Raw genomic sequence first — 24,464 nt, 5'->3', positions numbered from 1 at the left:
CCCAGAGTTTGGTAGGTAATAGCCACCATAATTTCCATTGGGTAGGAAATATGGATTGAGTAAACCTCAAAGAAAGGAGACATTACTTAGTGATAGTGGTAGATGGAGAGCTTGGAAGTAGTGGTGGGTTCTTCCACCTTAACTAGTGAGTGAAGTTTATGAATAAAAGTGCAAAAAGTGCTGGAAATGGTAGTTCAGAAATCTGTGTCATCAGAAGAGATTCATGTCTCTGTGAGTGAAAGAAGACAATTAGGAAGGGAGAAAGGAAAGGTTTAAGATGAAAGTTAGTTTGTTACCAATGGAACAGGATCACAGAAAGTACAACAGAGGCTATAGGGTGAGACATTATGAGAGTTGGTTTGGGTGGAGGAAGATGGGAATAAGTGAGAAGGCAATAGGTTATGGAAAATAGAGTTTAAATAATGATAGTGGAGAATTCAGACTCACTTGGATGGGGAGGATATTATTGGTGGGAGTTTTTTTCATCGATGAGGAATAAGTTTAGGTAAGTTATCAACATTCCTAGAGGCCTTGGATTGGAGTCATCATAGATCATCAGGCAGCAGGGTGTACCCGGAAAGCTGAAAGTGAGAAGGAGGTACCTCAAGAGGTAGCAGGCTCAAGTGAGAAGACTATTACAACCGTTTCACAGCTTTATCATAATGATCAAATGAGATATAAAAGTGCCTTTCAAATTTTATAGTACTATATAAATGATGGGGAATAGAAATAGTATCCCTTAAGAATACTCATGTGTCATTGAATATGCATTTGGAAGGTGGTCTTCAGTGAAGTACACTAAGGATCTGGTTATTGACCCTACCTTTAATATTTTTCCATAACTTGGAGAAAGACACAAGTTTAGACATTTGCAGATTACACAGATAGTTACTGATTACTAGAAAAGATAGCCAAAACATCAGTTGAAAATCTATACTTTTGGATGAATACTCTTTGGGGTGTGAAGCTCTGTATATCCTAGAATATTAAGTTGATTATAAGATAAAATTGAAAATAGATAAATGTAATACATAATTTTATTTTTAAAATATCACACACAAATTGGAGAGGGACGATTTGTGATTAGATAATGGTCTGAATTTATAAAAATATTTTTAAGTCAACTGTGATATTGATATGAAATAACCTTAGTCTTTCACACCATTGATTCATATTGATATTTCAATCGACTAAGAACCCCTGATATTTTACACTTTAATAAAGGTTAAAAATGTTCACTATCACCAGGGTCCAGCAAAATACCTGACAAATTCACATATTCACAAATGCAGACCTTCTTCCAAGTTGATATCTAATAATTAATTATTACATTTTGATTCAGTCCTCTCCCTATTAATACCACCTGATATACCCATCTTTTTATTTGAAAAATATTTTTACACCTCATTTTCTTCTTCTCTCAACCCTGGGACACAGATAATGATGAGAAAACTGAAGCCAATCACAGTAGTCACACAGTTAGTAAGGATCATAAAATTGAATTGTAATTCACATCCTCTGGACTGCAAGATTTTTTCATTAAACAGAAGCACCATATGCAAGATTAAAGAGGTGACACTTTTGCTGTCATGGGTAGCCACATCTAGGCTATTGTGTTCAGTTCTAGGACATTTGTAAACTAAGAAATATCTCGAGGATACCCATGTTGATGAAGGCCATTTGTATTTGATCATTTCAAAAGAAGTTAAGTAATGTTGACGTTGTGCCTGGAGGAGAGAAAATGAGAGGCATGACCATTGTCTTCAATGTTCTGACCTCTCAGGGGCAACAATGATTCAACTTATTCCACTTGGCTCTAGAAGGCACAATTAAGAGATTAGCTAGAAGCTGAAGAGGCAAATTTCAGCTCGTTGTGAAGAAATATTTCTTTAAATTTACAGCCATTCCAAAGTGGCATATGGTGCTTTAAAATGCACTAGATTCCTCTTTACCTGAAAAAGTATTTAAGTAGACATTGGATGACCACTTTTGGAGTATGAGACAGAGAAGCTTCTCATTTAGACCTGGATAAGACTAGATCACTTCTGAGGCTCATTATAACTGAGCTTTTCTAATTCTTTGACAATATGAGGCTATCACTGTGGGGTGATAGGTTTGATTCAGAAAGAAACCAAGTGATGGCACTGAACAAGTTATAATGTTGTTGGGCTTCAGTTTCCTCATCTGTAAGATGAGCAGGTTCAATATTATGACAATAAGTACTTCTTCACTTCTAAATCAGTGGCCCTTTGAAATTCTGGTCCAAGAACCTCATATGCTGTTAGATAAAGCAAAGCGCCAAAATCCCACTTCTTTTGTTGAGGATGGAGGGATCTATAGGGGACTCATTTGTATCTATTAGCAAACATACTTAAAAAGAGCCTCAATAGAACAGTTTAAAAAATAAAATAACTTTCTGAAGAGCCATTGAAAATGAAAGACTTTTCCCAGATGAATCCTTCATTTTGGACTCAGAGCTAGCTAAATGACTTCAATAACCCATTAGAACAGGGTGTATATCCTCATCTCCTGAACAGGAATCCATCATTAGGGTCTTTAAAGAGATAAGGGGAACTATTGACAAGCTCAAGTCGCAGCAGCTAAAATTACACCATCACTCAACACCCTTTATACATTTGTCACCACTGGATGTAAATATTTATAGCTCAGATAACCAACCACTTAGCTTATTTGGTGAGTGGCAGCGTCAGTGGAATTCTGGGGGTCACCCTGATGGTGTCAGGTTCCTGCTGGGATCTGGGCTGTATTAGGACTACAATGTTGTAGCAGCTGCAAAAGAAAATGTACCCTGATGAGTTCCTCCTTATTCCTTCCACTACCACCACCACCACCACCACCACAAAAATCTGCATCTTTGCTAGCATATAGAAAATAATTTTAATAATTCAGATAGCAAAAATGCATAGAGCACAGAATGAGCTCTCCTAAGCACGTTAGAGAGAGCATAAAATTAAAATCTGTCTGCCTCATCTACTTTACGGTATGGCCCCCTGGCCTTTCACAAACCACGACCTGATCATATTTATAGTTCAGCTCAATGAGGAATTTATTTTTTTAAGTATGTGTTTTAAAGCAGGACTGACTGAAATCTAGGTCTTTATTCACCCAGATATGAGCATTAGGATGAGGTTAGCCTTTCTTTAGGAAAATAAGTAAGACATCTATGTTATATAACTAGAGATATATAGAAAGGTCCTATGACAAGACAGTGCAGGGAGTTCAATTAGTTTTTTCTTGCTCACATATTATTATATATACTATGCACAATTATGTAGAATACAATCTAATGTATTCTACATGTTAAGTATATGTAAATGCACACATGAACACAAACGTATAACATTATACATTAAAAAATAAACATAATGCATGTTACATAATGTACTATAAATACATATGTTGATATGATACATTTATGCATATATGTGTATCTGTTTATAATATCTACATTTATGTTTATGTATCTATTAAATAATATGCAGGAGAGTACTATTTTTTTTTGCTGTAAATAAGAAAAAATGAGAGTCATAAAACTGTAGATTTAGAACTGGAAAGGTCCATAGAAACCTTTCCCAACCCCCTAGTTTTACAAATAGGTAACTGAATCCCAGAGAAGGGAAGTGACTTGGCTAGGGTCATAGATAATAAGTGACAGAGGTGAGATTGCAATGCAGGTTCCCCTGACTCCAGATCCAGCATTCCTACTGATTTCATGCATTCATTCATTCTTCCATTCATTCAATCAATAAAATAAATTCATCCATCCATCCAGATATCCATCAATCTATCAATAAGTAAAAACAAACAAACAAACAAAAAAACCACCCCAGAGTCCTTATCCTCAAAAAATTCATATTCTATTGGGAAAGGAGATAACATTTAGAGAAAAGAGAAAATAAATTTAAAACAAATCCAAACAAAATTTTGCTGAGAAGTATAGTGTAGGGGAGAACTAGCAAACTGGGGGATTATAGGATAAACCCCCAGTAGGAGATTACTCTTGAACTGATGCGTAAAGAAGTCTAGGAATTTCCCTATGCAAACCTGAGGAAGGAGGGGATTCTGGGTATGGGAGAAAACATGAGCAAAGATAGAGGAGTGGCAAATGAAATTTCATGGTATTGGTGCTACTATTCATGTTTTACAGATGAGGAAACTGAGGCAAATGTGTCAAATGACTATGGGATTTAGGGCTTTCTTCCCCTTTTTTGTTTTCTTTCTTTGTATCCTCAGCCCTTATCACAGTACTTGTTATGTAACAGACCGTTTGTTGTTTTTCCTTCATTCTCCAGGAGGACCATGATGTCAGGAAGGTGATGTCATGACTTGCCAGTCAATTAGATTTAAGTAAGACAGGACTTTCCAAAAGTCATCGGCCTCTTTCTTCTGAAACCATTTGTTTTCAGTGGCAAGACATAGAATAGGAAAACTGGACAGAGCCCCAGATATAGGGAAGTTTTGGCCTTTCCCAGGTCTCAGTTTGACTGAGGCAATTACCATTTAGTAATTAAGACTAGATAAAAATGAGGCAAAGAATGGCCTCTCTTATCTAGTAAAAAAAAATCTGGGAAGAAGACTCCTAGGGTTTCTAGCCCAAACAGAAACAACTGCTATTTACACTCACTCTGAGCCATCGGAGCCCAAACATTGACCAGATGAGGCTTGGGCTAGGACCTATTGTTGGCCAATCAATGAAAGCAAGAGTGGCTTGAATTAAGGCATGGTCCTCAAAGAAAAATGTAGCCCATGAACACCAAGATATCTTTTTTTCCCCAATTTATTTATTTATTTTTAGTTTTCAACATTCATTTCCACAAGATTTTAAGTTACAAATATTCTCTCCATCTGTTCCCTACCCCCACCGCAAGATAGGAAGTCTACTTAATACCCTTTCCCCCTATCTGCTCTCTGTTATATCCTTCCCCACACCCCTAACTTTCTAGTAGGGCAAGATTGATTTCTATACCCAAGTGCCTTTATGTCTTATTTCCCAGTTGCATGTAAAAGCATTTTTTTGACATTTGTTTATAAAACTTTGATTTCAAGATTCTTTCCCTTCTTCCCTCCTTACCCTCCCCTACTGGGAAGACAAGCAATTCAATATATGTTCTAAATGTGTCCTTATGTGAAATGTTTCCATAGTAGTTATATTGTGAAAGACTAGCTATATTTCCCTCCATCCTATTCCACCTTACACTTATTCTATTTTCTACTTTGACCCTATCCCTTTTCAAAAGTGTTTGCTTCTAACTGCCCTCCCATCTATCATCCTGCCTCTTATCCCCTTCCCCACTACTTTCCTGTAGGGTAAGATACCCAGTTGAGTGTATATGTTATTCCCACCTTAAGCCAAATTGAATGAAAGTAAGGTTAACCCCTTCCCTTTCATCTTCCTGCTCTTCCCCTCCATTGTAACAGTTTTCTCTTGCCTCTTTTATATGATTGACCCTATTCTATCTCTCCCTTTCTCCTTTACTCATTATATTCCTCTCTCATTCTTAATATTATTTTTTAGATATCATCCCTTCATATTCAACTGATTCTGTGTCTTCTGTATATGTATACATGTGTACATATATATACACACTCATATATGTATTTATATGCACATATACTTTCCTATACACACACATATATCTATAGATGTATGTATACAAATATATACGTATATATTCCCTTCAACTATTCTCATACTGAGAAAAGTTTCATGAGTTACAATTATTGTTTTTCCATGTAGTTCAACTTGAATAAGTTCCTTATTATTTCTTTTTCCTGTTTACCTTCTCATGCTACTCCTGCTTCTTGTATTTGAAAGTCAAATTTTCTGTTCAGCTCTGGATTTTTCATCAGGAATATTTGAAAGTCCTGTTTCATTGAATGACTGCATTTTTTCCCGGAAGCATCATACTAAGTTTTGCTGGGTAGGTGATTCTTGGTTTTTATCCAAGTTCCTTTGACTTCTAGAAAATCATATTCCAAGCCCTTTGATCCCTTAATGTAGAAGCTGCTAAATCTTGTGTTATTCTGATTATGTTTCCACAACACTCAAATTGTTTCTTCCTGAGACCTTGTAATATTTTCTCCTTGAACTGGGAACTCTGGAAGTTGGTGATAATATTCCTAGCACTTTTCTTTTTGGGATCTTTTTCAAGAGGCAATCAGTGAATTCTTTCCATTCTTTTGTGAGTTCTGGTTCTAGAATATCAGGGCAATTTTCCTTGAGAATTTCTTGAAGGATGATTTCTAGGCTCTTTTTTTGATCATGGCTTTCAGGTAGTCCAATAATTTTAAAATTCTCTCTCCTGGATCTATTTCCAGGTCAGTGGTTTTTCCAGTGAGATATTTCACATTGCCTTCTATTTTTTCATTTGTTTGGATCTGTTTTATAGTATCTTGATTTCTCATAAAGTCATTTGATTCCATTTGCTCCAATCTAATTTTGAAGGAATTATTCTCTTCAGTGATTTTTTGAAATTCCTTTTCCATCTGGGCAATTTGGCTTTTTAAGGAGTTCTCCTCATTGGGATTTTGGACCTCTTTTGCCATCTGAATTAAGTCTATTTTTTAAGGTATTTTCTTCAGGCAGGGTGTTGACACACTTTTCGTGATTTTCCTGCATCATTCTCATTTCTCTACCCAATTTTTTTCTGCTTCTCTTACTTGATTTTCAAAATCCTTCTTGAGCTTCTCCATGTCCTGTAATCAATTAATATTTTACTTGGAAGCTTTTGATGCAGGAGTTTTGATTTTGTTATCTCCTTCTGGTTCCATGTTTTGATCCCTTTTTTCCCCCAAAAAGGATTCCATGGTCTGATTCCACTTCCTATGCTTGCTCATCTTGCCAGCCAATTACTTGAGTTTTGAGCTCTTTGCCATGGTAGAACTCTGCTTCCAGAGTGGAGAGAGCTGTGTCCCAAATTGGTGGGGTTTTCACAATTGTTATCAGAGGTCTTAGGAGGGCCCTCTCTCTACAGCCATCACAAGCTCTGGCACACTAGTATTCCTTATCCCAGGACCACCACCCAAGACTGTGACCCAAATCTAAGCAGGTCAAAGCAAGAGCAATTACCCTATGAATGGTTGCTTGGCCCCCCTATAATCTGCAGTCCAGGAGGTTCAGAGGCAGTCATGCAGCAACAGATGTAGCTGCCATGCTTCTGCTACCTCTTGCCCCAGGGCCAGGTGCTACACCATGCTCTTTCCCTGAATCAACAGTTTTCCCCAGTAACTTTTGTAGCATCAAGCACCCTAGCATCCCCAGGATGGCTGTCAACACAGGTTCTTAGTTCTGTTTTTCTAAAGGAAAGCAACTCAAAATGGGTTCTCCTGGCTTAGAGAATGTCACAACATCCTTGACCCACTGCCCAATCACAAAGTAGCAAGGTGTGGGCATTCCTGAAAAACAAGCCTCCTACCACAGGCTCCAGGTGACCACATTCAGCCTATTAGGGGGCTGAGTATATTTTCAAATCCAGGAAGGTTCTCAGAGTCACTTAAGCCTCTCAAAGGGCCTAGGGGCAGGGAAGATCTTAAATTCCCATTCCCAAAACAAACTTTTACTTTCTCTTTTGCATTTAGGAGTTGAGAAGTCTGGAAAGTGCCACAGATCCCAGTGATTCACTCTCCTGAAGTCTGCTCCAGCCAGTCTGGGCCTCTGGTTGGGGCCATCCTGGGTCTGGGCTGCTGTGGTTCATGCAGAACTGTGCTCGACTTCCAGACCCATGTGATAGACCCTTCCTATTGGCCTGCTAGGCTGCCTTCAGAGGGAGATTTTTTTTCTCTCTGTTACTTTGTGGGTTCTGTAGCTCTAAAATTTGTTTAGAGTCATATTTTACAGGTATTGGAGGTAGCTGGTGTGGGAACTGAAGCAGCTTCCTGCTTTTACTCTTTTACTCCACCGCATTCCACAAGATATCTTATGAGGTTTAAGTAATGAAAATTTATGTTCCTTTGGGCAGAGCATCTATAAGTAAGGGTATGACTTCCTGTGGGGATAGAAGGAGAGCAAGGAGGGAGAAAGGAAAAAAAAAGCATCTATGTTGCCCAACTGGAACTGACCAGTTGGATTCTCAGTGGGGTAGCAACTACTAGTCACAGGTTGTTTGTCCTTTGTTCTCAAAAAGGAACATGACACATGGAAGGTGATGTCATGGTTTGCAAGTGAATTGAATTTAAGTGAGTGAGGGCTATGCAAAGTCACCAGCCTCTCTTTCTCCTCTGGAGTCATTGGGGTCCAGTGGCAAGATATAAATCAGGATGTCTGGAAAGAGCCCCTAACAAATATTTAACACATGCTTATACACTGACAGAAAATGTAAAGGTAGAGGTTTATAATGGTAATGGGAATCTGAAGATCTTCCCTGCCCCTTAATAGGCCAAATGTGATCACATGGAGTCCAAGGTGGCAGTATCTTGCTGAAGGGGTAGAACAGGAAGGAGCAGAGGAGAATGATAACAGAGATGGGAACAGCCACAGTGGAGGCAGAACAGCTAGCGTGATTGAGGGGGCATTTTTGCTTAAGGGAGCCTGTTTTGTTTTGAAGCCATGACAGAGGGAAAGCTTGGGGATGTCAGTGCTCGCTGCATTGTTTATGTGTACCAATTTCTTGATTGCTATGATGGATTTGGCTTTCTAGTGTTGGGAGAGTCAGCTTTCTGATGTTTGAATGAATGTTTTGTTTTTGTTTTCCTGTGGAGAGTCTGTTACATCTTGTGATTCACAACTACACAAGCATATGCATAGCTGCTGTGGGCACTGTGAATATGGCATCAATGTTATAAGGTTTAAACACAGAAACACATACAAATACACATTAAATAATTATATGACCGTAGGGGAGTCATTTAACTTTTAAAAAATTTATTTATTTTTAGTTTTCAACATTAAGTTGCACAAGATTTTGAGTTTTAAATTTTATCCCCATTTCTCCCCTCAAGACAGCATGTAACTTCATATAGGCTCTACAGATACGTTCATATTAAACCAATTTTCTCATTAGTCAAGTTGTAAAGAAGAATTAGAACCAATGGGAGAATTTACAAGAAAGAAGAAACATAAGGGGAGAGGGGGAGAAGGGGGAAAGGGGGGGAAGAGAGAGAGACAGAGAGAGAGACAGAGAGAGAGAGACAGACAGAGAGAGAGAGAGAGAGAGAGAGAGAGAGAGAGAGAGAGAGAGAGAACACAAATAATATACTTCGATCTGTGTTTAGATACCATAATTCTGGATGTGGACAGCATTTTCCATCACACGTCTTTTAGAATTGTTTTAGATTCTTGCATTGCTAAGAAGAGATAAGTCTATCAAAGTTAGTCATCATATAATGTGGCTGTTACTGTGTGCAGTGTTCTCCTGGTTCTGCTCACTTCCCTCAGCATCAATTCATGTAAGCCTTTCCAGGTTTTTCTGAAGTATGCCTGCTCATCATTACTTATAGTATTCCATTAAACTCATATACATAACTTGTTTAGCCATTCTCCAACTGATGCACATCCTCTCAAGTTTCAATTCTTTGTTACCACAGAAAGAACTGCTATAAATATTTTTGTACATGTTGGTCCTTTGCCAATTTATGTAATCTCTTTGGGATATAGACGTAGAAGTAGTATTGCTGGGTAAAAGTGTATGCACATTTTTATAACCCTTTGGGCATAGCTTCAAAATGGTTGGATCAGTTCACAACTCTACCAACAATGCATTCATGTTCCAATTTCCCCACACCTTCTCCAGCATTTATGATTTCCCTGTTTTGTCATGTTAGCCAATCTGATAGGTGTGATGTGGTACCTCAGAGTTGTTTTGATTTGTATTTATCAAATCAATACTGATTTATAACATTTTCCCATACAACTATAGATAGCTTTAATTTATTTATCTGAAAACTGTCTATTCATATCATTTGATCATTTATCAATTGGAGAAATTCATTTAACTTCTACTCACCTCAAGCAACTCTCTAGAACTTCTCTAACAAAACTTGGATGGATTAAAAGTGAATTTCCCATGTCAGAAATATCATAGTTCTTTAGTGTATTCATATAATAATCCATTAGAATAATTCTAAAGAAAAAGACAATGAGATGTATTGAAAAGACTTATAGAGACAGGATCAGAAAACCTGGATTCAAATCTTGCTTAGGAATTTACTAGTTATGTAACTCTGGACAGGTCTATTAATCTCTGTAACATTTGTTTTATTCCATCTGTCAGATGAGGATAATAATAACATATACATTCCAGAATTGTTTTCAGGATAAGATAGGATAATAATTTAAAAAACATTTAACAAATTTTAAGTATCTGTAATGGTAAGGGAATTTGAATATCTTCCCTGCTCCTTAATGAGCCTCACTTGAAGCCCAACAAGAGAAGATTGCTTAGGGGAGGTTTCTTTTTCAGGAAAGCCCACATCTTCTGTTACTTCATAATTAGGCAGCGAGTCACAAAGGTTGTGATGTTCTCCTTCCCTTAAGAAGGTGTATATATATATATACATACACACACACACACTCCTGAGGTGACATTTTGCTTTGGGGTTCACTTATAGGAAAAGTGGTGTTATTTTGTCTGATGAGACTCTGGGTAGCCATTGAGTCCCCCAGCTTTGCTAATCCAGATGTTGGTTCTTCTTTTTCTGGTAACTATGTATGTATATCATGGTGAGAGAACTAGAAGTCCTGTCTTCTGGTCTAAGAGTGTTATTTTCTTTGTTTGCATTTTTTGTTTGCTTGAAATTTCCGTTTGGATTTTCTGAAGTTCAGGGTACTGACTTTTTCTCCTGAACTAAGTGAATGATATGTATGTTTGATTAAAGTAAGATTTTTAACCCTTTTTGAGCTGCTTTCCTTTAGAAAAGCAGAGCAAAGAACCTGTTCTGGCAGCCATCCTGGATATGCTAGGGTGCTTGCTGCTACAGTATCATATAAATATTTTTTTGCTGTTGTTACAATCTTCGCAGTGTAACTGGAACTTTAGTTTTCTCATGTGCAATGTAGGGATTTTAGTTCAGATATCACATACTTCATTGAGTCATGAGTGAAATGCTGAGTAAATATTAAAGCATTATATAAATGTGAATTATTTTTTGTTCAATTATATATCCAATTCAAAAACATACATTGATGCATACTAAATGTCAGGCACTCTGCTAGGTATTGGTGGTAATAGAAAAAGATTTAATGGGATTGGGGTGGCCAGGTAGCACAGCGAGTAAGAGCACCGGCTCTAGTGTCAGGATGACCTGGGGATTGAATCCCGGGCTCAGACACTTAGCACCCACCCAGAAACACCTGGCCATGTAACCTTGAACAAGTTACTTAACCCCAGTTGCTTAGGGGCGGCCAGATGGCTCAGCGAGTAAGAGCACTGGCTCCAGTGTCGGGATCACCTAGGGATCAAGTCTGGGCACAGATACTCAGCATCACACCCAGAAATAACTGGCTGTGTAAACTTGAGCAAGTTACTTAATCCCGATTGCTTAAAAAAAAAGATTTAATGGGATCCAAAAATCATGGATTTAGAATGTGAAATGACCTTAAAGGACATCTATTTTTATTTCTGCATTCAACATTTGAGGAAAAATGGACCTAGAAAGATTAATTGATTTACTCAAATAGCACAGGATTTTAATCCAGATCTTTTGACACTAAATCCAATGCCCTTTCCAAGGCATTGTTCAGCCATTCTCCAATTGATGGGCATTCCTTCAATTTTCAATTCTTTGTCACCACAAAAAGAGCTGCTATAAACATTTTTATACTTGTGGGTCCTTTCCCCATTTATGTGATCTCTTTTTGGGATACAGATCCATAAGTGGGTAAAAGGAGATGCACATTTTTTATAGAAGGAAGGAAAGGGAAGGGAAGGAAGAGAGAAAGGGGGGAAGGAGGGAGAAAGAAAGAAAGAAGGAAGGAAAGGGAAAGGAAAGTCCTTGGTTTAAGGGAGAGAAATCACATGTACACAGAATGAAAAAAAAGGAAAAGAAAAATATAATGAAAAATAAAGTATGTATACATGATATTATACATTAAATACCATATTTGTATATTTACTAATTAGTAAGTGAAATGTTGAAAGATGATCCCAAATTCCATATCTGTACTGACTATCTCATAGAAAGTAAGAATCAGTTAGAAACTAACTAGACATATTTATAAAAAGCAATAATTGGAATAAGTACACAGAACTCACTCCTCTATATTTGATACCCTATTTGCCTTTAACAAACCGAAGACTGCATTATTAAAAAAAAGTTAAAATACATCAGTAATCATTCTTCCTATTGCAATCCATTAATGAATTTTTTCTAGTGGAACCATGGCTAAGGTAAGAGGCAAAAATGAGGCAAACACATCTTTAATTTCCATACTCCTAGAAGGAAGATTCCTATAAAGAATCTCTCAATAATGAGCAGCCTCTGTCTTCTACAAGGATAAAATTCTTAGTTTCCTTCTGTAGAACATTCCTAAGAACAAGAAAATAAGCAAATAAAGAATGAAGTCTAAAATAGATTTAGTCAAAAGAGAAAAATAGGGAAACTATATTGTGTCAGCCATATTCATCATAATGTAAGTGTATGTATGTAAGGGTATATATGTATGTGTGTATATACATTATACATGTATGTATGTATAGATGTATAGTGCATTTGTGTTTATATGTATATGTATGGAAATGTATGTATGTTTGAGTTTGTGTGTATGTGTGTGTGTGTGTGTGTGTGTGTATCCATGCCTTAATTATAGCCTTCTGGGGGTGGGAGGATGGCAAAAGAACAAAGTAAAAAACAGCATAGCAGAGAACAAAAAAATTTACAAGGAAGCAAAAAAAAATATGAACAGCTCTTAAAACAATGTACAGTATTTATTATGTAGACTTTTTTTGAAATAAAAATTTTTTTCTGTATATTTTTGAATGAATTATTTTTTATGTTCTGTTGTGGACATTGCTATGCTTTTTTTTCCTTTTCCTATTTTGTATTTAAGTTTCAATATTTAATCTTATTTTTCTTTTCCGTTGTGTTTTTAAGTTTTAATATTTGAGTCTAAAATAAATTTAAAAAATATTCCTCCTCTGGCTTTCCTAGCATAGCTGCCCATTACATTTCCATGATCCAGCACAGAGAACAGCAAACTCAAGTTCATGTGTTTGACATTAAGTATGGGTCATCTAACCAAGAGAAATGAAGGCTCCAGTTAAGCTGAGAGGCAATATTGAACAGGAACAAATACATTTGATCCACGTAAAGGGCAAACTAATATTCACATGCATGGGACCTTTGCAGTAATAGTTTTAATGAATCAAGCTGAAAATGAATCCTAACACATTCACACAGTATCAAAACTTAGCACAACGTGAGGAAAACATGTATATCAAGAGAACATTTTAAAGACTTCTTTTTAAAATAATCGCAGCAATTATTGGTCCAATCAATCTGGTACGGAGAAATACATGTGCATGTGTGTATTCTTTTTCTGCTTCCAGATTTTACCCCTTTGTTCATCTCTTAACCCCATTTCTTAGATGTGTCCTTTTGTTTCTCCAAAAATTATGGCATGATCCCTCCCTTTCTGACACTGGTCAACCTTAGTTTTAGGAAATTTGGTGTCTTGTTGTAATGTTTGACTAAATGATGTCTTAACCCCTTTTAGCTTTTGAGAATTATATCATCCTGCCAGCCAATTCTCTTTTTGCCTGGAGACTCAATGGCTGGCTTATGCCTTGTATTTTTTTCATTAACCTTTTATCATTATCAATATTGGCAGAAGAATATACTTGTAGAGATACTATAAAAAAAAAACCCTATTCACTCTCATGTATTCATTTCTCAATGCTAAGGAGAAAAACAAGAAAGTTATCATCAACTGTGTCTCTAGACAGTAGATTTAATGCCTTGACTTTCATTGACCTAGAGAGTATAGAGAAATGAGAGAGGATTAATTTCCCCAAAACACACATTTGGATAGTTTTTTATATTTTTATATTTTTACTACTTTGAAATCCCTAAGCATTTCATTTGGTGTTGTCAAATGAGCTCTTGATCACTGAAATGAAGCATAGTCATTTTTAGAATGCATGCCAAGAATTATTTCTGGCCACAAACATAACAGAATCACAGAATTTTAAGATATAGAAGAGAGCTTAGCAGCTACTAAATGCATCTCATCTCAGAGAAAGTCCATACTACAACATAACCAAGAAGTACTCATTGAATTTTTTCTCGAACACATCTAGTGAGAGGGTAAACTATGTTGACATTGGATGCTATGTGCAAAGACTGGATGTTATATGCAAAGGCATTGATCCTGAGTCTGTTATATTTCATCTTTGGGGTCACATTTTGTCACAATTTTGCTCCATTAAACTTTTTTTTTTAAGCAATTGGGGTTAAGTAACTTGCTCAAGGTTACACGGCCGGGTGTTTCTGGGCGGGTGCTAAGCATCTGAGCCCGGGATTCGATCTCCAGGTCTTCTCAACACTGGAGCCGGTGCTCCTACTCGCTGTGCTACCTGGCCGCCCCTTCCATTAAACTTTAATGTTCTTTGTGGTTGTAGTTTTCTCTGGATATCCCAAATCATTAGGGGAATTTACTTTACTTAAGTATCTAAAATAATTTCGGGCCACAAATTTCAAGTGCCAAGGAAGGAAAAAATCTGGACCAGATCTATGAACAGTTAATAAAAAAGAGAGACTTCTTGTAAGTTGGCCTTGTCATCTGGAGTCCTTATAGCTTGCCGTTGGAGTGTTTTGACCTTGTTTTACATGTCATCAGCAGAATTAGATGGAGATGTATTGTCCCTTTTTTAACTGTGCTATCAAAGCCTGAATCACCACATGATGCCGTGGTACATGCAGCTTTAAGTCTGGAACTGCCCTACTTACAGGTTGAAATCACTTTTAAGCAAAATCATACAAGAAATGTTGAGCTATGTTTTATCTTTTATTTAATATCACCATAAGATTCAGGCCATGTAATCATAAACACCAGGTATTATATAGTCTATATCTAGTGACATTGATTTTTCCTTGCCTTAAAAAACAAATATATATATATATACACACATATGTGTATATAACTATACATATATATGTACATACACACATATATATATGCATATACATATATACATATATATTTCAATGGTTATTCTTTTTCCCCATATTATTTCTTTCATGAAGTTATATTGACTTAATAATAGTTAGCATGTACATAGCATCGTAAGGTTTATACAGCACTTTACACGTGCTATCTCATTTGACCGTAACAACAACCCTGCTATTGGTGCTATCATTTACAGATAAGGAAATTGGGATGGAGAAAGGTTTAAGTGACTTACCCAGGCTCTCATAACTAGTGAGTGTCTAAGGCAGTATTTGAACTTAGACATTGACGATCCACATTTTTCCCCACTATGTCATCCCAGTCTAATCTTTAGATAGATCTTTCTTTCATCATCCCTCAATCCATGTAGAATTTTCCCTTTTAACAATAATTAATAATAATAAACTTATGCAACAAATGTTGAGTATCATGTGTGATAAACATTCCATTCATTATAGCTCTGTTCACTTTGGGACCACAATTGTTCATTATTTTTAATTTTTTTCTAAAGCAATCAGGGTTAAGTAACTTGCTCAAGGTTACATGGCCAGTTATTTCTGGGTGTGGTGCTGAGTATCTGAGCCCGGCTTTGATCCAGGTCATCCCGACACTGGAGCTGGTACTCTTACTCGCTGAGCCACCTGGCTGCCCCTAAGCAATTGGGGTTAAGTAACTTGCTCAAGGTTACACAGCCAGGTGTTTCTGGGTGGGTGCTAAGTGTCTGAGCCCAGGATTCGATCTCCAGGTCTTCTCAACACTGGAGCCGGTGCTCTTACTTGCTGTGCTACCTGGCTGCCCCCACAATTGTTCATTATAAATGAAAAACATTTGGCTTGTGTTATTTATGTTATGAATCATGATGTTTATTGTTTTCCTGGTTCTGCATACATTTCTCTGAATCAATTTGTTCAAGTCTTCCCATATTTCTTTAAATGCTTCATATTTGTCATTCCTTAGAGCACCATGATATTCCATGATACTTACATGCTATAAATCATTAAACATTTCTCAGTCACAGGCACTGAGCTTTTATAGTTGTATACTACCATAAAGTGCCTTCCCTTCTCATATTTGACATTCTTGGACTATGCCTATAACAGTGATCTCTAGATCAAAGTATATAAAGTTTACTCATTTTTCACATATTTCCAATTTATTTTCACAAATATTATATTACTTTACAAATTAACAGTGAATCAATGCCCCTACAGCAGTGACTTTTAATAATTTTCAGTAACATGTAGACACATATATATGTACATATGTATATAAACAATACACACACATATATAAACACATACATATATAGACAGATTTTAACATTTTATTTATTCTCTTCTGAACTTAAGAAATAAAATAACCATTTCCATAACAGAATAGAATAGAAAAAATATGATTGGATATGAAACTACAAATCTATTATATACAACTTGCTATTTCTTTTAAATATAAAAAATAGTTATCATGATTTTTTTTCTTTTTTTCTTCCCTCCCCCACATGGCTACCATTAGACGCAAATATGTGTGTATACATGTATTATAAGCACACATACATATATATGTACATTTATCTATCTATCTATCTATCTATCTATCTATCTATCTATCTATCTATCTATCTATCTATCTATTCATGTGCGTGTGTGTATAAAACCATTCTAAATATACTTCTGTTTTGTAGGAAAAGATGTGCCCAACAGAATTACTTTGGTGAGCTCCTACTTGCTTGCTGATTTTCATAATTAGCTTTTCATCTAATCACATAATACACCTCTAAATTACTGAACCAAGCCCCCAGTTTGCTTCCTTTGAAAGATATAGCCAAAGGCCATGGACCTTTTCTCCATCAAGAAATCCTCTTGCATTTCCTTTTTTGACTCCTAACGGTCCACTTTAATTCTCAGGGATTTTCTACCTCATATAGTAGGTATGGACTAATTAGGTCAAGAGTTCTTGATTTTTTTTTTCTGTGACATGTACTACTTTGACAGTCTGATAAAGATTATGGACCCTTTCTCACAAAAAGTTTTGTTAATGCATAAAAAAAACCACAAAAGAAAATGTATAGAATTTAAAAAGAAGTTAATTATATTGAAATATAGCTATTTAAATATCTCTGTGCATACATATATGAATGTAGAATATACATATGCGTTTTAGGTATATATATATACACACATGCGTACATACATTGCATGCATATACACACAGAGATATGTATATTTTTATAGCAAATTCAAGGATTCCAGATTAAGAAATCATCATGATTTAGATCAAGGTAGGGGTGGGTAGATGTAGGGCAGGACTTCTACTTGATAAATCCATATACTTGCATCTTTATCTTGAAGGTTTGTCTTGAGTAAAATGGTAAAGTAGGTAGGTGCAGATTGTCTCATCCAGTCACTTCTTTTAAAATATCTTCTTTCAGGGGTGGCTAGGTAGTGCCATGAGTAAGAGTGCTGGCCCCAGAGTCGGGAGGACCAGGGATGAGTTCTGGCCTCAGATACTTCACACACACACACACACACACACACACACACACACACACACACACACACAAACTGGCCATGTATCCTTGGGCAAGTTACTTAATCCCAATTGCTTTAAAAAAAAATCTTTCCCATACCCCACCCTTACCCCAATGACCTACTTGAAAGGGAAATATTTTCTAAATCTTCATATATGATCAAATTTCTAATATTTTAAATTAAATGATGGAGGCATGCTTATTAGCAGTCTCATTCACACAATCACCAAATTTCAGAGATAGAAAAGACATCATTGATAACCTGGTCATTCCCATGGCTGAAAAGGAATTCTCTCTATAACATATCTAATTTATTTAAATTACAAAAAATTTTAAATTATATATAATATATAATAATTAGACACATTTATATATTATATGAAGTCATTTAATCCTTGCTCAAAGGCTTTTATTGAGGAAGGATCAATTGTTTAACTTTATAAATTAGCCTATAATTTAGGAAGTAAGAGTCAAAAGAAGAGAAGCTCTCTTCATTTTACAGATGAAAAAGCTGAGGCCCTGCAAATTTAAGTGACTTGTCTAAGATCATATGGGTAGTTAGTGAGAGACTAAGAATGGAGCATAGGTTTCCTGATTGCAAATTAATCAATAAATCAACAAGAATATTGGAAGCCCCTATTATGTGCCAGGAACTGTGTTATATAATGGACATAGAAATAATGGTGAGACAGTCCTTTTTCTTAAGGAGCTTACATTCTCAGCTCCCTTTCCCCTATGAAAAATGCATAGTGTAAGCAACAATTCCATCTATATATGCATCAGTTGGCTCTAATTAATTATTCATGAAAGCGACAATTTATTGAACTGCATAAACATTTTATCATTTACAAAATTCATAAAATTTCTCAAACTTTTAAACTCTACTTTAAATTTTGAACACCTGCATATTCTTAATTACTATTGCTTATTTTTAAAATTTATTAATTTAATATTCTATGGTTTATTGAAGCCCACACTCTTCCAAGACAGAGTGTCAGGTATTCATTACTGTGTCCTGTATGGTAGACTGACAACCTGCCCATCTGATGTCTTCTAGATCTACCTGAATAAAAGCTCCTATTGAAATAAAGTCCAGAATTCCTTGTCCTGGTCTTTTAGCCCCTTTCCCTTTCAGTATCACGCCCTGTTCCTACCCCAGCATCCCATTGCCTCCTTCCATTTCCCTGAATCTGCTCCGAACCTCTCACTACAACAATCCAGGGTCATACACATAATGATACCATTGACAACATTTCAGGGCTTAAAGCAGAGCTGTGGCTGTTTTTGCTTTCTTTCCTCAGTCTCTCAAGAGAGCACACCAGTGGGGTCTTTGAAACAGTAAATAAACTTGAAGCCTTGAGGAGTTCAAAGAGTCCCTAGCTAATCTCAGAAGCATGTGCCCTGTACCAAGTGGCTGCCCCTTGGCAGGTTCAACCGTCTCCTCAGGCTAGTCTCAGGTATGTATTCCCTGCTGTGAGAGCTGCCAGCCCTTCTTCCTCTGCTCCCTCAACAGAGAACATTTTCCTAAATGAAATAACCTTTGACCCCATCTAGAGGGGAACATGATTCCTCCTACAAGGGTCCTTGGCAGCCTCCTTTCTATGGAGAATACTTAATTACCCTCCTCACTGTGATAGGCAGCTATTTTGCCAGCACACCTAATGTCACTCTTCCAAAACAGGTATCACTTTTTTTCCTGATTAAAAAAATGGCTTATCAGATGTTGGCAGGATTTAAAAAAATTGGGAAGGAAATTACAAGAAGAATTAAAAGAAACTTTGATATCCATCCTCCCCAAAATGTTATTGTAGTACTTCTCACCCTTCCAAACACTGTCACACATCCATTATGCTGTCATGGATCAGTGTACAATTGACAGAGAATAAGATTGAAACAGTCCATCAATCTAATGTCATACCATGTAATAAAAGTCTACAGAGAACCTATAAATGCTAGTTACACCATCAGATATAGCTCCAAAGTGCTGATTGGTGTAAAACATTCTGAAGAGCTATAAATGGATAATATGTCCTAAGGAGAATCTGCCCCTTAAGTGAGATCAAGAGAAGAAGAAAAAAGTCACAGATTACAGAATAAAAAGGGGAGAGCTTGAGGAGAGAGTGAGACAGACAAAAAGATACAGGAGGACCAAGAGATAGAAACAGAGACAAACAGCCTGAGACAGAGAAACAGAGAGACTAAAAGAGATAGACACATATAAAAACAGAAAAAGACAGGCAGAGAAGGAAGAGACAGAGACACACACACAGACAGAACAAGACAGAAACAGAGAAAGAGACAAAGACAGAGACATCATATCAGATAGAAATTGAGTGAGACAGAGAGATAAAGGGAAATACGGAGGCAGAAATGAAGAGAAACTGAGACAGGCTCAAAGACAGAGACTCATAGAATTAGCAAGACAGGGAGACAAAGACACATGATCACCTAGAGATAGGTAGAATGGCAAAGAGAGAGACAGAAAAATAGAAAGTCAAGAGGAGGGGGGAGAGGGAAAGAGGAAGAAATAGGGAGAAGAATGGGAAAAAAGAAAGGAAGGAGAAAGGAAAATCAGGGAGAGAGAGAGAGAGAGAAAGAGAGAGAGAGAGAGAGAGAGAGAGAGAGAGAGAGAGAGAGAGAGAGAAATTGATAAAAAAGACAAGCAGAGAGATGGAGAAAGAGGCTTGCATTATGAAGAAGAATGGACAGAGTATTTCTTTGACTGTCACAGAACAAAAAAAAAAGTTGATACACAAAATTAATTTAAAAACAATTCCACAGCAATTTGGTTCACCTTTCGTAATGATTCGCATTGTGAAAGGTTAACTACCTAACCCCTCACCCCACCTCCAACAATGAAATGGAAACGCAGATTAACTACATTTGAACCAAAGTTAGCTTGTGATGCAAAGTACAAAGTGCATTCCATCCACTTACTAAAATTCAATGATTCAATAACATGCCCTTATGCTTCATTCTCCATTTAGCCTTTCCCTCCCGGACTTCTTGGTTTTCTTCATCATCCAGACAATGAAAATGCTCACTTTGAACAATTCTTTGACCTTTGCTTATCTGTCATTATGTCTACTTATAAGGACTAAAAGAAGAAGAAAAAGAAGAACCTTACAGGAAATGACTTCATTTATAAGAACACAATTAGACACTTGTGGGAAGGCACAGAAAGGTCACGTTAAGAGATGAATGTCAGCTTTTTGACTCACCAGATAATAGTTTCAGTTTCCTTTTGGTGAGGACATAGGTGTAGCCAATTTCAAAGGGACATTTATTGTCTTTATAGAATCAGATTTGGAGTTGGAAAACAGCTTAGAGAATATTTAGTCTAACCTTTTCTTTTGAGGTTAAACAACTTGCTCAAGGTCACACAAATATCATCTAATATGTCTGTGATTTGAACTCATTTGCTGATTCGAAACTAGCGTTCATCATTGTGTCATAGGTAATCAAAAGAAGCAATCACTAAAAATGAAAGGTGATACAAAACTGGAGTTTTTATCACCCTAGGAGGGCCCTATTGAGTAAAGCGCTAAGCTCTTGAAAACCTAATGTATTTTATGGAAATATGTTTTGCATGACTGCACATGTATAAACTATATTAATTTGCTTGCCTTCTCAATAAAAGTGGGGGGAGGAGGAAGAAAGAGAATTTGGAACTTTTTAAAAATATTGAGTGTTAAAAATTTCTTTTACATGTAATTTTGGAAAATGAATTATTAAATTAAAATGTATTTTGACCATATTTGCAATGCTCAAAATTGATTTTATTCAGTTTTAACTCAAAAGGTGGGATGTTTTAAAGATAAGTAACGAGAAAGTTAATACTCTAATAATCAACATACCATTTCTAGGATTGGATCTATTAAGGACAGTTATGGATATATTATTGTATATATTATCAATAATAATACAGATTAATAGCTATTAAAAAGTACTTCTTAGCCTTCAAAGTGTTGTTTTTCAAAACAATCCTCATGGTCGATGGTATAAGCATTATACAATATGAACATCTTTTTACAGAAGAGGAGTGTGTGACTAAAAAGGAGTAGAATCTTCCATGGTCACATGATTAGTGACTGGCTGACTCTGGATTTGAACTCAGTTGTCCTAACTCCATCATATCCCATGATGTTTCTATTACACTACAGTGCTTATAAAGCCATACTGGCTTACTAAAAAAAAATAAGACAATGGCCTAGCAAAGAGCTGGTTTCTCAAGACCACATCTACATATTGTATATGGAAATTCTGCTTTCAGAAAAACTTAACACTCTTCTTAAAGAATTTTATGTGTCGCTATGAATGGGATTCACTTTATTATAGTAGAAAAACGGACATAAGATAATGGAAAACACTCAATGAACCATCTTTGGGATTTTTATTGACAGACTCAGAAGGGTTCAAATTATATTATAACCGATCTTAGAAACCACAGGATGGTATATTTGTCATCTTTAAGAGATCATAATCATTTCCCCCAGAACTGTAGATTTCATTGACATGAGGAATTGTCATGTATGGAAAACTCCAAATATCAACACAGATAAGCAATTTATCTGAACTTAAGAGTATTAGAGAGTTGCCTGTGGACACCAAGAGGTTAACTGGATTGCCTATGGTCTCATATGGTCTCATTGCTGGCATGTCAGAGGCAGCAACCAAAGCCAGGTTTTCCTACCTTCCAGGCTAACTTTCTCTCCAGTATGCCAAGTAGTTTCTCTTGAGCCAAAGGAAAATTGGGGGGGGGGGTTCATGCATAAAAGACAATCAGTTCAATTTAGAATCTTTAGAATTTCCATATTTGTGTAAATTTGTGTAAGCATTTATTAAGCAAAGCACTATATGAAGACCTCATACCACATGGCATTTTCCAAATCATGAGGATTCATAAAATCATAGTTCTAGAGTCAGTAGAATCCATATTATTATAGATAATAGGCACAAAGGGCTGTCTAGCACAAACTTCTCATTTTATAGATGAGGAAAACTTGAATCTGAATGAGTCACAGTGAATCACCTAAGATGTCAAAATTAGCAAAGAGCAAAGTTAGGACTCAAAGCAAGATCTCTTGACTCCAGATCTAGAATTCTGTAAGCTGGTAGTGGAGATGGACTGTTTTGATTTTGTTTATCTTAAGCCTACAAATAACCTGGCATACAGTAGGGATATAAAAAGCAGAATTTGAACCCAGATCAGCTTGAATCTAAAGCCTTGACCTTTCCCACAGTTCTACTTTGTTGCAAAGAATTTTACTTAGGATGCTGGCTTAACTGTCCCTATCTTAACTATATCAAATCATTCTGTTTCATAACAACTTATAGTTAAATGCCATCATTATTCCTTCTGATAGATAATCCCTAGATACAAATCTGGTGGACTAAATATGAAAATTACTGTTTTATATTATGTTGTTTTACCCAGTGGTGTGCTTTCATGTCCTGGACTGATAATGTCAGGAAGAATAGAACTCTAGGTAGTATAATCAGGAACTTTAAAGGGAGTGAATTAAAAGTCCTAATGTATCAACTTATCCATATAGAACTTAATGACTATATGTAATTAATATTTTATAATATACCAACTCATTGAATACATATGTGGATATCTATCTACCTTTCTGTCTATCTATCTTTCTATCTATCTAATGGACAGACTGCTGATTTTATACTCTTGAGGATAAAGTTTATACATATGTGCATCCATAGACAGATAAATGTATGTATGTGTATATATATGTGTGTATAAATATGCACATATATTCAATGAGTTGATATATTATAAAATAATAATTACATATAATCATTAAGTTCTATGTCTATGAATTGATAAATTAGCATTCACTTCACTCCTTTATAATGTTCCTGATTGGACTATCTAGGTTTATCCTTCCTGATGTCTTTGACTGAGTGTTTGAAAACATACCATTGGATATCCATCCATCTATCTATCTATCTATCTATCTATCTATCTATCTATCTATCTATCTATCTATCTCTGTCTGTCTGTCGGTCTGTCTATCTAATGGACAGACTGTTTATTGTGTACTCTCAAGGACAACGTATCGATATAGTATATGTGCATGCTTGTGTGTGTATATATACTTGTGTTATATGTGTGTATACATACATATGTATTATGTGTATATGCTGTACACACACGCATATATATAATGAACAGACTACAGCTGATTTTATACCTTTGATGAGAAAGTATATATGTGTATATATTTTCATAAAATTACATATATATTATAAATAGAAAGGTATATAAATAAAATAGATAGACAGACACAGATAGATAGATAAATAGACAGACAGACAAACTTTGTCCTCAAAGATTCTTGGGTTGAATTGTTTATTCCCAACCATAAAAGTATTAGCAGGAGGAAGAGGAGCAGCAGCAGCAGAAATGGTGGCGGTGGTGGTGGTGGTGGTGGTGGTGGCGGCGGCGGCAGAGGTGGTGGGAATGGTGTTGGTGGGAGTGGTAGTAGTGGTAGTAGGAGCAGCAATAGCAGCAGCAGCAGCAATAGCTAACATTTATAAAACACTTAAAATGTGCCAGTCACTATGCTAAATACTTTACAATTGCTATCCCATTTGATCTTCACAACAACCCTGAGAGATAAATGCTATTGTTATTACATAGTACACATATGTAATACATGGCGAAACTAAGGCAAATATCAGTTAAGTGACTTGCCCAGGGTCATACAACTAGTGTCTGGGGCTTGACATCTAATACCTATGTGACACTGGAGAAATCATTTTGGTCTCAGAGAACAAATATTGGGAAAATATCAT

The 24,464-nt window shown here is 36.2% G+C and overlaps 1 protein-coding gene across 1 annotated transcript in view; it reads left to right on the top strand.

Annotated features, from left to right (window-relative positions):
• The window catches only part of LOC138166056 (cold-inducible RNA-binding protein A-like), a 62,675-nt gene extending 38,478 nt beyond the window's left edge, over positions 1-24,197 (top strand). The window contains exon 3 of the mRNA XM_069094506.1: positions 24,038-24,197. Coding sequence (XP_068950607.1) covers positions 24,038-24,197 — 160 coding nt within the window. The remainder of the gene's footprint in view (positions 1-24,037) is intronic.
• Positions 24,198-24,464: the final 267 nt, after the last annotated feature.

The sequence above is a fragment of the Petaurus breviceps genome, unplaced genomic scaffold (assembly GCF_028583685.1).
Source record: "Petaurus breviceps papuanus isolate PSGF00001 unplaced genomic scaffold, PetGlider_PUasm1.0 220, whole genome shotgun sequence".
In the NCBI taxonomy this organism is placed as follows: Eukaryota; Metazoa; Chordata; class Mammalia; order Diprotodontia; family Petauridae; genus Petaurus; species Petaurus breviceps.
The sequence above is the reverse complement of the archived record's forward strand: the minus strand, read 5'-3'. Positions and strand labels throughout refer to the sequence as shown.